The 17,742-nt window shown below is 40.9% G+C and overlaps 1 protein-coding gene across 2 annotated transcripts in view; it reads left to right on the top strand.

Annotated features, from left to right (window-relative positions):
• The window catches only part of DVL1 (dishevelled segment polarity protein 1), a 62,441-nt gene that overhangs the window by 21,211 nt on the left and 23,488 nt on the right, over positions 1–17,742 (top strand). The window contains exon 4 of one of the 2 annotated variants that reach the window (XM_010577408.1): positions 16,817–16,955. In XM_010577408.1, coding sequence (XP_010575710.1) covers positions 16,891–16,955 — 65 coding nt within the window. In that variant the 5' untranslated portion in view covers positions 16,817–16,890. Of the gene's footprint in view, positions 1–16,816; positions 16,956–17,742 lie in introns of those variants that run through there. The other variant, XM_010577407.1, reaches the window with a different exon arrangement.

Below are 17,742 nucleotides of genomic sequence, written 5' to 3'. Positions count from 1 at the left end.
ATATACAGAACTTTCTGTAGTATTAGAAGATGATTAGCTCGGAGAGGAATAACACCACCCAATGCTGAGCTCCATACTGTCATGGCTAGGCTGCCTCCATTATTCAAGTTTGCTCATTTAAAGGTAGAACACGTTATCTGTACGATGCGTTGGGAGTTTGCAGTGTAGACAGTTTAAGAGTCTTAGTATTTTAACATTGCAAGATCTGAGCCAAAATCCTCTGAAATAATTTCTGTTGATTTCTCTAGGCTTGGATCAGCGGTAGTGTTTTATGCTGGTATAACTACAGCACATTGGCTCTGAAGATCTTCTTTTATACATAAATACACCCAAAGCACACATATAAACTACAGAACTTCATCTCTTGCCTCTAGTCTGTACATCAAAGTAAGCTTGCTTTTTTCATTTGTTGCCAGACAAGAATTTCCAGGCTTAATTAAGAATTAATAGGTGCCACCCATTGAGTTTAAAACAGTCCAGAATGTGGAATACTTGGGCCTAAGAGATGCCATCACAGGCTTTATTCACAGCTCCACCCACTAAAGTATTTGCCTCCAGTGAGAAAACCAGAAGTCATATATATATACTGTGGGTTAGAAGCAGGTGTCTTCCTGTTCATTTAACCCTTCCAACTTGCAAGTGACTCAGAGTGAATGAAAGTTACTCAGTGGGTGGAGCAGAGAGCTGTCTTTGCATGATCCTGCCTGCAGATTCCTTTGGGAAATCACAGAAAGAGGCAGAATCTTCTAATAGTGTTGTGTTAAAAACTTGTTACAGGAAGAATGTTAACGGTGGTTTGTTTTTAACATTAGTTTAAGCTAGTACCAATGCATGTTTTGCCATGGACATTCATGGCAAAAGAGCTGGTTGTTGAATGGCTAGTCTACGACCATAGTCTAGATTGCTCATATGGGATTGTTTGAGCACAGGAGTTTCTGCTTTCTGGTGGTCTGAAACTAGTTCATACTTTTCCCTTTAGATAGAAATGGGATAAAATTTCCTCCTTCTCCTGTCAGTCTAAGCTGTGCTGAGGCAAGAACATGTCACTCAGTAATGCAAACATTACCTGTTCTCAAAACAATTTAGGCCTCCTACCTGAAGCAGGCTATACGCATAAGGAAGATGTGAGTTTTGTTAACGTGCATAAAGCAAGGACAACTGCTGTATGATTTTGGTCTCATGAAATATATTATTTAATGTCCAGAGTGTTAATTTCAGTTGAAAGCATGTCTCCAAAATGCACAGTTCAGCACTGTATCCTGAACTGCCACTTAAAAAGATTAAAAGAAGTGAAATACACTTATCCCGGAGAAGGGTTTTAAGGCCTATTCATAATAATGGTCCCACATTAGCAGAGTCATTCTTTTCTTGAGTCTTCGTGTCCTCTTTGGAGCACAGCTGGATGTAAAATGGGGGAACAGTCGTAGGAAAAAGGGGGCGAAGGGTGGAGGAAGGGCAGCAAGGTTGTGACACCTGGTTCAAAGCAATTTCAGGGACAGCAGCTGTGTGCTCAGTTGTCATTATGAAATAGTGGTAAATCCTCCTTTCCCTGCCGAAAGAAGGAAATTCAGTTAGAGCGTTTGATCTTGTGCTGTAGAGACTTGTTTAAATAATACCAAAATTACAGCTCTAGTAGTTCACAGAGAGGCAGGATGAGGGATCTTCATTGAAGCACTGCATTACTCATAGGTTTGTTCCATAGGTATTATTATGCAGAGTAGCCAAGACATATATGTACAGTATTGCCAGCTCACCAAACTGTACAGTAACGTACCATGTAGTGTTTGTAACTGTTTGAGCTCATTATTGGTATAAAGTGAATGACAAAGAATACCCACCCTGACAATGAGGATATCCCTGGATACTCTGCGAAGGGAAAGAAGTACTCATTCCACAAGAAGAAATGAACAGTGTATTATAGCCTTCATTTCAAAAAAGGTGAAGTGAGAAAAGGTGCTAATAAGCCATTTGAGAACTGCATAGATGTAGACACATTAAGCTAAAACCTGTACAGGTCAAGCAAGCTTATTCCATTGATCCCTGATCACTGTGGAATTGAGAGGTTCAACAGAATGAGGTTCTCATCCTGACTTGGGAAAACCCAGGGCAGGGAAGAGAAGGGAAGCAAAACAAAAATCTGTTGAGAATGTAGGTAAAATGAAAATATCCCAAAGTAAATGTAAGTAGAAAAGCAGAATTCTAACTGTGAGCTGTGCAGAAATATCTCTCTCCTGTCAGCCTGGCATTTAGGGACCGCTACTGTTTTCAGAGCATGACAGAAGCTTCCTTTTGAGTTAGCCACTAGTTTTCACTTAAATGCCCTCCAGCCCCCACTGTACAGCTCCATCATGAGTAGATGAGAATTTCATCTTAATCTCCCAAATGGATTTAAGTTTTATCTTTTAGAAAGATTAAAATAATACTCAGTAACAAGCAATATTGGTACCATTAGTTGTAGGCAACCTTTTATTCCTTCTCGTTAAGGGTTAGACCCACGAACCTATCTGTGCTGCCCAGTCATTCTACATAGCGGTGGAGTCCTTAAAGCATAATCTTCCCTGTCTTTCTTAAACCACAGGTTTTAATTCATAAAAAGACTAGTTTAATGCTCAAATTAAAAAAAAAGGTCTTGCACAGACCAATTATTTGGAGGAATGGTGTGAGAAAGGGGTAAGAATGAGTTGGCAGGAAGCTGAAGGGTTAAGCATTTTTGTGTGTCTGTACATGAAGACAGTGTATGAATTAAAAAATGTTTATTGCCGACTTGTTTCCTCTTTGTTTTGCAGTGACAGCTATTCAGAATGCTCCGCAGGGCAAAGTGTTGTATGGAGAGCTCAGAACAGACAGATGCTTTGTCCTGAAAAGCTAATGGTGGAAATATCTGAGACAAAAGCTGGCAGGGAAAACAGGAATGGGAAAAAGGGAGTTTTTCTCTCTAGCTACTGTTGATATGGGGGGGGGGGGGATTAGAACTGCTTAAAGAGTTAAAAGTTTCTTTGACATTTCTGTCCTAATGTCCATTTTAATTTGCACAGATTGTTTCCTGCTTGTACAGGAGACTGGAAGACTGTGTCGGATAGTTCAGTCTGACAGCCTGTGCTTGAACTGCAACAGGTTTCTTACAGAGGCATTCAGTTTTGATTTGAAGAGTCTAGGTGATGGTAAACTAACCAGATTCTCTGATGGCTGATAATTAAAAGTGTGTTATCATGAGCAGATTGTTCACAATCCTAGCCTTTATGCTTTACTTCATTGTTGCAGGGTTACTCATCATAGAAAAACTATTTCTGCTGAATTGCTAATGGGCAATTATAGACATACATACAGAGGCTATTATAAATATTGATGGCGTACTGCAGCCAGAAGATGTGGGACACCTCTTTCCATTGAAAATGCAAAAGGATTTTGCTGCAGAGAGGCTGTGATTTACTAGATGGGATTCACTCTCATAACAACACAGGCTAGGTCATTTGCAAGCTCTTCCACCCATTTCCCTTAAACTATGCTGCTATTTTAAGTGTAGAGGCAATGAATAGCTGTGGATGCTCCTGTGCTTATATCTTCTCTGATTTCAAAAATATACCCACAAAGAGAATGTAATGGCCTGAGGAACATAATGAAACTCCTTCATTCATCAATGTGCATTTGAAGGTATGTGACATTTCAGATACAAGCACTAAGAAAATCATAAGAGAAACTGATCTGGAAAACAAAGTGCATTTATAATTTTATTGGTGAAATGTCTGCCAGAGATTGGGACAAAAATGAGAAGGGATGTAGTTTCTAAAGAATTATCACCCTGATCATACTATACTTAAGAGAGAGGAGGAACTTTGTTACTGTTTTTAATCTGTCCTATGCCAATGTTTAGAAGACTTTCTCTGGTGGCACTGTACAGCTGATGACATCAGGGAGCAGAAGTGACTCAGTTGGACAAATTCTGCCTAGCATGAGTTTTCCTTTTTAAATGGAGAATGGGAGGAAGGTTAGCCAGAGGGGCAGTTATCAATGTATCTGTCATTTCCTTCCTTACCTACTGTAGATGTCCAAACACACAACATCATCAGCCGTGGAATGCTCTTGGTTTTGTTGTTGGCCCTTTCATCACTTAAGCACCTCCTTAACTTTCAGGAAGTATGCTTAAATCCAAGTGATTTTGGTCAACCTCAATGATGTAGTTAAAGTATGTGCTAAGATTCTGAGTTGAACTGAATGCCTAATAGGTGCTAGAAGAAGCTGCTTTCTGGACTTTTATCCCGGACCTCATTTACAGCCGTGTCAAGGCTAAGGAAAGCTTTTCACTTATGTCATTCCTCTGCCGGAGCTTTGGTTATCTGTGCATCGACCTGTTACCTGTAGCAAGAGCACCAGTTTATAGGGTCTCCAGTTTTTCATCTTACTCTGTTCCTTTTCAGTCATTTTTAGTAGACCATTCTCTGCTAATGGGAACTAGAATGGTGTATGATGTCATATATGCAAAGCACATGGTAATTCTCATCCACAGATGCTCAGTAAAGCTGGGGAAACAATGAAGGAACAACAAGTAGAGATGTAATTTTTCTCCAGGGAGTTGCCTAAGTTTAAATTTGCCGTATTATTCTCACGCGTTAAGCATGAGGTTTCACACCAAGAGTGCAAGTAGAAAGAGGTTTTGCTCTGATACTGCTGTTGTATTCTCAGTGAGGTTAATAAAGTGAACTAGCTGAGAAAGATGAGCCCTGTGAGGTAAGCGTGGACAAAGTTACCTTCTCTGTGTGTGTATGTATTTTAAGGTATAATGATGGTTATATTGTGGAAGCTACATATGCAGGGAAGTTTAAAAAAAAATTTTTTTTTGAGAGGCTTTGTATTCAAAGAGGCTTTTGTATGAATTGGGGAATATGTCTTTTCCTGATCACCTTTCACACTAATTAGTAGCAAATCTATTCCTGGCATTAGCTTCATATAAAATTAATCTGAAAGAGCTGAGCTGTCAGTATGTCAGAGCTCCACTTTCTCTCTTAAATCAACAAAAGTCCTTGTTGCTTTGGAAAGTTGACAAAGTCTTATTAAGTGAAAGTAGAGTGAGGATCTTAATTAGAAATGTGGGAGGTCTGCCTGGCACATGTTCTTGGGACCCCTTGCTGTCTAGAACAAAGCTCCCATGTCAAGTTCCTGAGGAGGAGTGGGAAAGGGGACTGTGGACGCTCTAATTAAGGAGGTAATTAAGGGACAAGTTTTCTTTGGCATTGGAGAATGTTTTATAGCTACTGCTTGGTTTCTGACAAGTCTGCAGATGTCAAGTGTCGACACTAGTGCTTCAACACTGAGTTTGCTGTGGAGTGAACTTAACTATTGTCCAGCCAGCTGAAAAATGCCAGATAATGACCTGTGCTTGGAGAAGCTCTTAATGTGGGCACGCTTGTAGATCCCCAAAAGTTTGGGAAGAGGAGCTGTTGCAGATTTCCAATCATTGCTGCAGTATATGCATTCTTTACCATAGTGTGTGCCAAGGAATCTGAACAAAAAGGACTGGGACTACAAAACAATTGCAATGGGAACTTTAACAACGGTAGCTGAAAATACGGTTCTCGGCAATTGTTGCTCTTTAAAGACTCTGTCATGTATAAACAACTATGAAGTGGTTGGTGAGCCCCTGAAGTTTTGAAGTGACCGGGTGGCCATGCATGGGATACTGGCAGTGTAGGACTGTGTGCCCTTGAGTGCAGGAACTTTGTTACTGGTTGTAATCTGTCCTATGGAAATGTCTAGATGCCTTTTTCTGGTAGCACTGTAGAGCCATTGGAGAGACTGTTCAAGGGTTCCAAAAAACTTCAAGCACAAGACAAGTCGGGGTATATAACACGCAGACGGGTACAAGCGTAAAGCAGGAGTGGACGATGTAATACTCACCATTCTTCCCTACTTAGGTAGCAGAGGCTGTGACCCCTGCACGCAAGTGAGCTGCACAGATGGGGTCGCAAGTCTTCATTGAAAAAGTGGTAACATCCTTCCTGTTAATAATTGGTAAAGACTTTCTGCGTTGGTGGGGATTGGAAGCTCTGTTGTTTTTTCTCTGAATTGGGAGCTTGGGGATGACTTCTTCCTGAGACACTCTCACCTTTGTTCTCTTGCAGTGTCACGGAACCCTCTTTACAGCTTCCTTGAGCAGATGCTGCTCTACTCTTTTCCGCTTTCAAGGCTTATTTGATTTAGTACTTTGATGTGCTTTTGTCCCTCAGGCAGGGCCTACTCTGCTGTTGATAAAAGTCAAGGAGGACATATTTTAACCTCCTAGGCTATGCTTTATTCTCCTCTCTGTGTCACATTGAAAGGCTTTTGTCAGACAGTCTCAGTGAACTCTGTCATCCTCTAATGAAGAAACAGGAGCAGGGGGTCAACAGGGCAGAAAGTCCCTCGTTATTAGTGGGAGAGGCATTGAACCAGAGCAGGGAATGATTCTTGTTTAGGCTAAGGTCTTGGATACCTGGGAGTGTTGTATGAATAAAACTCTCATAATCATGGTTTGTGAAAGTACTCACTCAATTATAGTAATGGATTCCGACCCTCACCCCCCAAACAATGCTGGCCTAATTAGAAAAACTTAGAAAAGGGAATTTTAATTGGGTAGAGAGGTTACAAAAACTTTATGGATTTAAATGCACATCTTAATTACACAGGAAACTTTTCCTGTGATTTCAAGGCTACCTGGTGCTGTTCAGGAGGTATAAAACATGGTTAAAATTGAAGTGTATTTGCATACTGGTAAAGCCACTTTTATCTATTGGAGGGGTGTATAGGAGCTTTTCTATAAAAGAAGATCTAGTTCAAACAGGAAACGTGAAATTGAATGCATTTTTTCTGTTTAAAATTTAACAGAGAAGATATAGCTGGAAAAAGGAAAGGGAAAAAATGTAAACAGAAGGCATTATTAGTATAGTGAGCTCTTCTGATCTAGTATATAAACCAGGTGTATTTTAGTTGGAATATCTAGAAATACGGATGTTGATCTCAACTATCAGTGCCGCTTCAGATCTGCAAAATGAGACTAAAAGCCCGTCTCTTTACCTCACATCTGTTTACCCATTCCAGTTCCAGCTGAATCCAGCTGTGCCCTGGCTTTTAGGGAAACAATGAAGTGAACCTTTTACAGTGCTCAGAGAACAGTTCACTTCCATTTTTAGTTTATATTGAATGATACGAGAAAAGCCATAAATTGAAGGTTTAATTTACGCAGGTAGGCCAATGCACTGCTAATCAGAAGTCTTTAAAAATATATCTTTGTATAATAAATATATTTAATTACTATTATTATTATAATAATTATAATATGTTTATATTTGATATAACTAAGTCGCTACAGAAAAGGTGAGAGTTAAGGAGGAAAAGGGAGGGAAACTGCATTTAGATATGGGGTTTTCCTTTGTTGGGGTCTTCCCTTTGCATCTCTGTAGTGGAACCGAGTTTGTTTGCTTGGATGTGGCATGCAGAAAAGAACTTAGAAACTGACACCATGTTTCAAAAGGTGCAGGTCCTTTTCCATTTCCTTCTGTAATTCTGTATTAGCAGTGTTTTGGCTGTTGCTTTGACTGTTCGGAATGGGCTTAAAGGCGCCAACGAATTTCTGCTGCTGATATTCAGATCTGACTGCAGCGTTCCAGGTGCAGTCCTGCTGCAGGCAACAAAATCCCATGTCAGACTGAGTCATGGCAGACAGACAAAATATATACATTACTGCCATCATTCATCCATCTCAACTTGTCTGTGCCTTTCACTTTCTTTGTACCTAATGCTTGTGAAGAATCCGAGGAGCATGTAAAATACCATATAAATCTGTGTCTTGTCTCCTAAGCGGTGTATGATGCCTGCTGCTGCATCTGATTTCCCTGGCAGTGCTTTACGTGTGAGAAATTTGCTTTCCTTCCCCATTAGGTGACAGGGATGGGACGGGACGAAGTTTTTGTTTGCTTATTCTTTCTGGTGGGTCTCCCGAACTTACAAGACAACCCTAAACCACATGCTTTGTGTTTTCTTTGTACGCTGGAAACATGATACTCGGCAACTCCAGATCCCGCGTCAGTAGGACTGTCCTTTTTATTTTGTTTATTTTTAAGGACAGCCTTGCTTCCCCTAGAATAAGTTGTCCCAAGTCATTCAAGGCGTAGACGTAGCTTGCCCACCCCCCGAAGGCATTCATTCGCGGGGGAGGGTTTCGCTTTCGGTGAGCGGTTTCCAGTCTCGATGGAAGAACTCTTAAGCTCGGTGCCCGCACGCAAAGCTGAGGTAACGTGGGAGCCCACGGACGCCATCCCCACGGCCTCCTTTTGCGCGGGATCGCGGAGCCTGAGCCCGCCGGCAGGACAGCTGCCTTCCGTGACCGGACCGGGCCGTGAGTACCGTCCGCGGCTCCCTGCGCTGCGCGGGGGAGCGGTGGGGGCCGGAGAGGGACCGCGCCGCCGGCTTCGCTCCGGGACGGAGGCGGGAGAAGGTGTTCTGATGGGGGAAAGGATCAAGGGGTTTTCTGTATGGCTGAAAGTGACCCGAGTCTCGGGGAGAGACCGGGGGGAAAGAAGATTACTTCGACGTTAGAGACGGTGAAGTTTTCCAGGAGCGAAGGCGCACTTTCAAAACGCTATTCCCTGTGAAGCATTAGAATTTCATAGAGACCCGTTAAAAAACACGGATTCGTTCATACCCAAGTAATCCATAATACTGGGACAGACTCTGAATCAGATGACAAAACTGACCTGGATGATGTTAGAGAACATTTACTTTTTGAAGAGCTCAGCTTAAAATCTTGAACAAACGCGGTAAATCTATTTTAAATTTAGCGTCTGAGGTACTAGCATCTGCCATAACGCAGCATCTTGTGGTAACTCCGCACAAGAATGCTGAGACCACTGTGATATTAAACCTCGCTGCTGTTAATGGTACTAAAAGCAAACACTAATTTACACAAAGTATCACCGTCTTGCATTTGTCCCGATTCCTTCGGCTTGTGAGGAACAACTGGCAAGAAAGGCTAATGAAAAACTCTCAGGAAAATGGGGAGTTGAAAGAGGTTTCTGACACAATTGTAGTATCGCTTGAAAGGATCATCTTTTTAAACGTCCTATCTTTAACAAATTAATGCCATATTGTATTTGTTTTGTGTTTGCCCTGAAGACCCAGTCAAAGAACATGAAACTGTTTCTGAAATGTTTGAATGGCTGAACCTTGAGAGCAGCTGAGCTGTTGCAGTCCTTATTAAATTGCACAGAAGCTGCAAATGTTCGTAGTTTCTGAAGTTTTTGTCCTTCTGTAAGAAGTTAATAATCCAGCAAACACTGCTTCTGTGCTGCGGTATTGAAGTGCACACTAGAAATGCCAGGGCATGTAGTTTGAGAGAGTATTTGAGGTATGTGAAACAAAGTTCTATCAGTTGTTACTCAAGCGTAGATATCACCAGGATGGACAGAAACCTCTGCTTGATACCGAGGCGTGGTCTGTCCCTGATTCTAAGTGAAGACCTTAAAATGCAAGTCTCAGTGAACCTCCACTAGACACGAGCACGCACACACATGAGATCCAACATTTGTTTCTATAGTGTGGTTGTGGTTTGCCATGTGCCGAACTTCAACTGATGTTGTGAAACTTGTCTGCATTACAATTTCTAATGATGATGCCCATATTTAGGCCTTGTAAACTTTTACAGTGTTGCTGCTTTAAGTGGTTTGTGTCCTGACAGAACAGTCCATCTGCCTTAGACTTTCTCTAGAACAAGTGGAGTTGCTCCATCACTGGCATTTGCATCAGGTTAAGGCTGAGAAACATTTTGCTCTTCGTAAAGATGCTAGCAGAAATATATGGAATTTAATGATGAGAAACACACATGTATGTTTGGGGATTTTATTCTTGGGTGAAAAATTCCTTCACCTCTATCTCCAAAAATGAGAAATTTTATGAGGGACTGGAAAACCATGGATTGAGATCTGAGACACATTTCTGTAATACATTAAAATAAGAGATAATTTAAAAGAAGCCCCAAATCAGTATAATCTCTAGTAGCCTGACTATATTCTCAAAAGTATGCAAATTCCAAAGGTCTATTTATGTGTGGTTTATTGGGATAAAGAGAGCTATGTCATCTTACAGGATCCCATTAAAAACGTGGCTACAAAAAGATCTGGATTTTCAGAACTGATCCATGAAAAAGAGTGACTCGTATCCAGCAGATGTGATTACAAAGTGTGTTGTGGAAATGGCAGAGTGGCAAATGGCAAAGTCAATGCAAATGATTTTTGTTCTATTTCCCCAGTCCTTCAAGATGCACTGCCTACCAGATGCGCTGCCTCTTGGGCACAGGCTTCCTTGGGATTATGTCATGGAGGAAGAGCATGCAAAAATATATATATATTTCATAATCTTTGAGTCTTCAGGAATGGAATTTTCCGGTGTCCCAGCAGGAGCCCTGAACTGGCTCTTTTTTTTCTCTCACACTGTGCCTGAAAAATAACTACTTGTGGGAAGCTCCATGTACATCTGGATATGTTTGTTGGACTTGGACAGAGTGATAGTCACAGTGCATGCTGGGGATTTCCTTAAGTGGGCACAGTGCGGGCAGGGAAATGGTCACTCCCACGTTTTTGAAGTGTTTTGGTAGGAGCCAGCCACAACAGGAGAGGCAACAGGAGCTCCACTCACAGCAGCGTTCCCCTCTGAGACCCGCTCCCAGTAGGAGATATTGTCACAAGTGGTGTCACCACCTGATGAGGCCATTGGAACCAGTCAGATGTTACCCAGAAGCACAGCCCCACATGTATCGCTGTAGGTATTAACATTCATTTCAACTGAAGTTTCTAAGCAGTCAGTGCCGTTATTTTGTGCAGGGAAACTGAGGTACCCTGTATAAAAATGAGATAACGCACACCAGATCTAAAGGGTGCGTGAAAATTTGGGTGGTTATTATTGGGCTGGGGGGGTTTATGTCCATACTAATGTATTGCAGCATTGATGAAATCCTCAGATGGATGCTCCCCAATCTCCTGAATGTGGATCCTGCCGTGTTGGACCCGTTGCTCTTGAGCGTTCCTTGGGATTTGTAGGCTGCAGCACTGACTCTGTCCTTGATTTCTTGGGCACAAGCTCTGTTACCTTTGCACAGAAATGGGACCTTACATATCCATTGCCTGAGGCCCTCAGGACTATGCTGGTACTGTAGATTCTCAAGTGAACTTTACAGCAGTGTTCCAGCCATGTGAGTTGTCAGAGTTAACAGTGCATCCCTTCAGGGACTGCCAGCCAGTCGTTCAGACATACCCCATATACAGGCCATGGCACTGTATCAAACTGCAGGGTTTTTGTCCTTTAGTTAACACAGAAAATGTGCAGGCTTGAGGGGAAAATACCTATGGATGCCACTTCCACGCTTTGGTTTCCTCTGTATTCCTGATTGTTCTCTCTATGCTGAAAAATCCCTAGTAAGCACTAAGCATCACTTGTCTTAAACTTTCTCTGTTACTTTAGTTGAAAAGCAAATGAGTGAAAATTCAGTGTTTTCACTGCCAAATGCAGGTGATCTAGCAGTGTAACAGAGGTACTACAGAGGTACTTCTGTTTCACTGAAAGGTAGAGTGCTAAAGAAAACACTCCAATGGTGAGTTTTCGCACAGCACATTTGAGGCAGCCTTCAGCTGGTTAAAAATTCTATCTGGTCTTAAAATTGTCCTTTGTGTGAAAATTGCCCCTGAGAACTAAAGAGCATTAGAGAGATGTGGGCCATTAATTCTTCATAATGGTTGTGAACTGATCAAGTTTATGTGTGGGATAAATTATTCACCTGATAATGAATGAGGAAGCGGTTTGAGACTCAGTATTAGACATGAGGTTAGCAGTCCCATTCCATCTGATAGGAACACAAGTCCTAGCTTCAAGTTTATAGTCTCTGAAACAACAGGAAACAATTTAAACTGCAGAATGTTTGGGAAGCCAAAAGGTTTCAGCTCCTGTCAATAATTACATAGACTGCAAAATAATCACACTTTGTTGTATGTGCCTGCTTGTACTGTAATCCTTCGTGTGTCTTAGGCCAAGCAGGAGAGGAAGAGCATTTCTTATAAGAAATGATGATAAGAACAATACAATAGAGTCAGAAAGCTTGTATTTGAGCCCAATGCTAAGCAATTGGAACTGGGTGACAGCTGAATTACTTTAGTGGCATAAATGTAAATTTTGAAGGAAGCTTCCTTAGAGATGGCATGAGCGGTCTTTTAGGATGCTAGCAGGAAGCAAATTAAGATCCGGAGTTGAGAAATTCCTTACTAGTAGAGAAAAAACACGCAACTGCTGACCATGGCGTCCAGTGGTTAGAGACATGGAAAACAAATCAGCTGAATTACACACAGAGTTTTTATCTATTAAAAGTATTAGGCAAATGACTCTGAATTGCAAATTCTATAAAATAGCTATCTGCTCATAGAGTTTTTAAGGACAAAAATTTTCTCAATAAATAACCCACAAAGGATGAGATGTGACTGTTTGAAACATGTCCTGGTTTCATAGCAATCCTCACTGCCAGCTGTGCAAGGTCCGGTTGAGAGCTTGGAAATTGCAATCTGTAGATTTCTACCTTTAATGCTCCCTAACTGATGACATCCAGAATTCTCAGCAGAGAATTGAATGCAGGATGGCGTTTTAGAGCAGAAAAGGTCCACAGGAGTGAAAGCTTTTAGACCACCCACTTGGAATGAAATGAAGAATCTGCATTGTCAAATAATCATGACCTGCGATGGGAGAGACGGGACTGGTGATTTCTAGTGGGCACTTGAGACAACCCACCTATTGATGACCAGAGGCGCCCTCCCTCCCTCCCCAGCTGCATAAACAGACTAGTTTTGCAGAGAAAGATTACAAAATCATGCTGGCAACTTTCTTTCTGGGCTGTATACTTAATAATAATCAAAGCCAAATGTAAATAAAGTATCTCTGATGAGAGAAGCACGCTGCTCAAATTTGCTTCCTATTTATACCAGTTAAATGTGGATAAAATCCAGGTCATTATTTTCTGTAATCTACTACCCACCCAATCAGAGCTGGAAAGCTGCTTCTGAAAGGGGCTTGTTTTTAATATCAGGGCTCTGTTTAACGTCAGCTTCTCTAAATTAAATCAACATTATCGCCCAACATTGATGTGATTACTTCTATAAGTTGCAAGTCATGAATAGCAGAGGAAGGCAGGAAAAGAAACACAGTAGTAAATAAGAAGGGATTTTTCAAGTGGAGAAATGGAAGTCAGTTTTCTCCAGGGCTGATGTTTTGACTTCCATCCATTCTAGCTTTTATACTGCTCCTTTATGAAAAATAGAAATATAAAACTCAGAAGGGGCAAAGATAATAGATTTGTTGTAAATTGTGTGCTAGCTAGTAAATTTCTAAGATTTGCTGTCACTTCCTGTTGAAGTCAGAAAGGAAACATCAGTGGAAGCAAGACTATCGAGTAATCAGCAACCAACTCAAAGTTCCTTGGGACTGTGTTGGATTTGCATTTGGTGAGAGTCTCTGTCCATCATAGCTCAGAATCATGAGTGCTTTGCCCTAAGCCATTGTACGTATGTCACCACCTTTTCTTGATTGTTATTCCCTCTTCAGGAAAACTGTGCAGAGCTTGTAAGGGTGATGGTGTTGCATGTGTTCTGATAGTCCAACACACTGATTTTTGGTGATGATATTCTTGCAAGCTAACAATTGCTCCTGAAATCAGGTTTAAAGCTGAAGTATGTTCAGAAGAGAGAGAAGGGGTTCATGTGATCAGAGTATGGAATGCTTTGCTTCCTTGAAAGTTATCTGGCTGCTAGATAGTGGTGCCAGTGTCAGTTGTTGGCTGTTCCAGTACTGTTTCCAGTGAATGCATATTTGGGTTATGCAATCTGCTGGATTAAGAGGCTTTAATTTGCTCCACAGTTTCTGATGTTTCACTGTGTAGAAGCAAAAAATAAACGGACAAGGTGGCTGGACTTGATTTTATACTTAAGCTGAGGCTGGAGAGATTGAGTTGAATTTGTTCAATGCTGTGATTAGCATCCAGGTTTCCAGATCTAGTGAAATATTTTGAACTCTAGGCTGCACTATATAAAGATTTAAAAAATGAATATGTAGCACAAGAAAAGGAGGAATTTTAATTGTTCAAGTTTGTGACGCTCTCCTTAGTCTTAAAAGACAGAACTCTGACTGTCTAAAGCTTATTAATTTGCTGAAAAGTGCTGTTTTCTCAGCTTTAGAATGTGGATGTCTTTTCCCTTCTTTTTTTTTTTTCTTTCCTATTTTTGTTACAGATGAAAGGAACTTTGAAAGAAAAAATGGGGTTTTTTTTTAAAGCCTGGATTGAACATTCAGGGACTCTCTAGAATGGATTACTTGACCTTGACTCTCGAAGGTCAAAGTTGCCTGTTCTGGATGAGAAGAAACAATGCAATATAAGTCTTCACCTCCTCAGTAACGATGCCATAAACAGCTGTATCGGTTTGTGTCTGGTTGAGATACTCCCTCTAAGCTGTTAGTGCCAGCTTAGAAGGAGTAAAATTTGGCCAGCCTCTGTGTTTCTTTTTAGCTGTATACATCTGGCAGATGCAAGCGTAATTGGCTGCTCCTTAGAGTTTAGTTTAAAGGCAGAGCTAGGAGTCTATTCGAGTGTGGATGTGGGATTCCTGAAGGTACTTATTTTCACCTACTCATCTGTAGTACTGAAAGAAACACAGTTATTCAGACAGAACTGAAAGTTCAGGCCTTTAAATGTTTTCTTCCCGCTGTGTCTATGAAGAGTTGTCGTTCTGCAGCCTCAACTTGCTGTTGACAAACTGTTTAATAGTTTTTCAGTGAGATCTAGTGTTACCACCCAATACTGGGAGCACATTATGGTAGTTGTGACAACCAAATTATGGGAGGAGAGGACTTCTATACTGTAGAATGTGCAGTCTAAAAAGCTCTGGCAAATGCTGTTCTGTCTCCATTTTACACATGAGGGAGTGAGAAATGGAAATGCTAGGAGTAAGGAGCTCTGGAGACAGAGCCTGAAATTGAAACCTGGTAAGCTTCATTTTTTTAACACCACACAGCCTTTGACTTTAAGGCAGCTCCTAGAGGACAGCAGTCAGTCCCTGACTCATTATTACTAGTATGTGCTAGTTTCAGAAGAGGCTTGAATAAATGGTGTCATCTCAACTGCCCTTCAGCACATGGCAGGATGAAAAACAAGTATCAGTTCTGAGAAGGATGACGAAGGGTTGGTACTGTTCAGCTTCTCTTCAAACCAAAGCTCAGTGCTGTTGCAGGAGGGAAGGAGCTTTGGTTTTGCTCTGTGACTTGAAAGAAGATTTGCTTTTCTTGGGTAGCCAGCTTAAGTGTTTTCACAGTCATTTTGTATACCTACAGATGTGCCTAGAAGCTGAGTGATCAAACGCGATATGGAAGTGACATAGCAGGAGAATTTGTACAGCTTTATGCTTCAATTATTTTTCTTTGCAGAAATGAATGGTTTAGATACATGTATAAAAAAATGAGATGAGATCTTATGTGACTCTGTTACCTTTTACTGAATCTCTTAAAACCCTTTATGGACATAAATAATTAGGCCCACGTTCCTCAGGCAGGAAGAAAACTAATCAGTTTTTTTATTTCACTTCTGAGCAATTTGAAATAGAGGAGTGAAGGCTAGCCACAGTAGATTTCACAGCCGGGTATTTAGGGTGGCTCTTGGTTTTTCAAACCATGTTACTTTAATAGTTAGCAAGAACTGTCAACTAACTTTCAATGTGTACAGTTGCACACCATCATGTATAATTCCTACGGCAGACATTCCTCTTTTATGAAGATTTTCTATTCTGTAATTGAAGAGCAGATCCCTTGGACCTTGGGAGGGAGTTGTGAGTTTGGAGAGTGTGTTTTAAAATACCAGTCTGTCTTTGAAGCCTGTTATGTTTATTTCTTGACCAGGTGCCTTATCAAGCTGAGCCCTTCTTGTTTCAGGGAAAGGAACATTCTTGGAAAAATAGAGCACTTAACAGGTTATGGGTCTTCTAATGAGAAGTCCCTGAAAGGAAGCAGGGAGAGGAGTTTGCTTTGCAGAGGAAAATCCATAAAATATCTCTAGAAAAAGATGAATCACTGCTGCTTTCAAGTAAATGGCATTCTTACCGAGGGGATTATCTGCATGAATGTTCATGTCTGACAACATTCACACAGCTAGGGATTAGTAAGAAATTGTTCTGAAGCATCTTATGCATGTGGAATGGTCAAGACAACGTGACTTTGATAGAGCTGTACTGCCCAGACAAGGTGGTGTAGGTATGGGGACAAGAATGCGTAGCACAGGTTGAGGAAAAGGTGGTTTTATGGGTGAGATATTAATAGAATTCCTTAAGGAGTGCTGTTTAACATTTTCTGTTAATCTGCCTATCCATACTAAACTCAAATTGTGTTATCTGCTGCTTTTCCAAGATCTTCATGTGTACCTTCCTATTGACATCAACTTCTCACGGCTATTCTAATTGATGTTCTGATACCATTATAGTACTTGTTCATGCCTGCTACTTCTGCGTTGATCCATTTATGGCTTGTCCATGAACTGAGCCATAGAAAATGAAAAAGTTAGGAAAAAGGTAGGTAGGCAGGCAGGCAGGCTGGCCAGGGGCAGTAGGCTTTCCAGCTGTTGAATGAAATCAGGTTCTGCAAAGAGCTTGGTTTCAGCATAAGGAACCCCCTGCAGAGTTGTCTGCAGCTGTCAGTGTGAATGTCATGCTATTCGCAGTGCCACTTCCTTGCTCTTCTTCTTTGACTAGTAATACTCCATTTATTTTGTTTACAGTCCCTCGGATCAATGGCCATCCAAAACTGGACAGACACCGTGAGCATCCTCCTGGTTATGACAGCTCTTCTACCATGATGAGTAGTGAGCTGGAATCCAGCAGCTTCATTGACTCTGATGATGATGACAACACAAGCAGGTAGGGCATTCGCATAGTGACTGAGCTGTTAAATGCTGTTTGTATCTGTTTCCCAGCCACTTGACTGTATTTCTGGCCTTCCTGAAACATGCTGACTGGTGAGATGAGAAGATTTATTAATTTTTTTTTTTTTTTCCATTTTCTTTTCTTTTTTTTTTCCCTGCTACATATGATTTGAGCACTGATAATTGATCAGTAACATCATGTTCTCTATAATCACTGCTCTGAGAAACAAGCTTAAGTTATTGGGCTTGCTGTCCAAGCTGCCTATAGCCACTATTCCAATTAAGAGAAAAATTTTGTTCCTGTTCTTTCCTTTTAATAGCAAGAAGAATCACATTTTAAGATCAAAGCAATGCGCAACTGTCTACCTATTTATAAAGTAATGTTGTGAATATTGTAACAGAATACCTTCAGCACAGATTCCTAATAAGTATGCACTTCACTAAAGCTGAATTGTAAAGGAATGCCTGTGTAATTGCATAGTCTGAGGCCTATGAGCAGTACAGGGATTCATCAAAGTTAATGCTGTTGCAAGGGCAGGCTGTAATGCCATATATTTATGACTTCTTAATTATTTTTTCTTTTTGTGCAGACAGAGAGAATGTGAATTATTCCTTTGCAAAAAACCTCTCCATTTCAAGACATCCTTGTTAATCTCTAAAGATATTTTTGTTGTTCTGTAAAAGTTCTATAAGCCAATACATCTCTTGGATTCAAAATACCTATTTTTAAAGATGTAAAATCAATCAAAACCAATACTCTTCCCTTTCCCGGCTGCAGTGAT

Source organism: Haliaeetus leucocephalus, unplaced genomic scaffold, assembly GCF_000737465.1.
Source record: "Haliaeetus leucocephalus isolate CR32 unplaced genomic scaffold, Haliaeetus_leucocephalus-4.0 Scaffold556, whole genome shotgun sequence".
NCBI classification, from domain to species: domain Eukaryota; kingdom Metazoa; phylum Chordata; class Aves; order Accipitriformes; family Accipitridae; genus Haliaeetus; species Haliaeetus leucocephalus.
The sequence above is the reverse complement of the archived record's forward strand: the minus strand, read 5'-3'. Positions and strand labels throughout refer to the sequence as shown.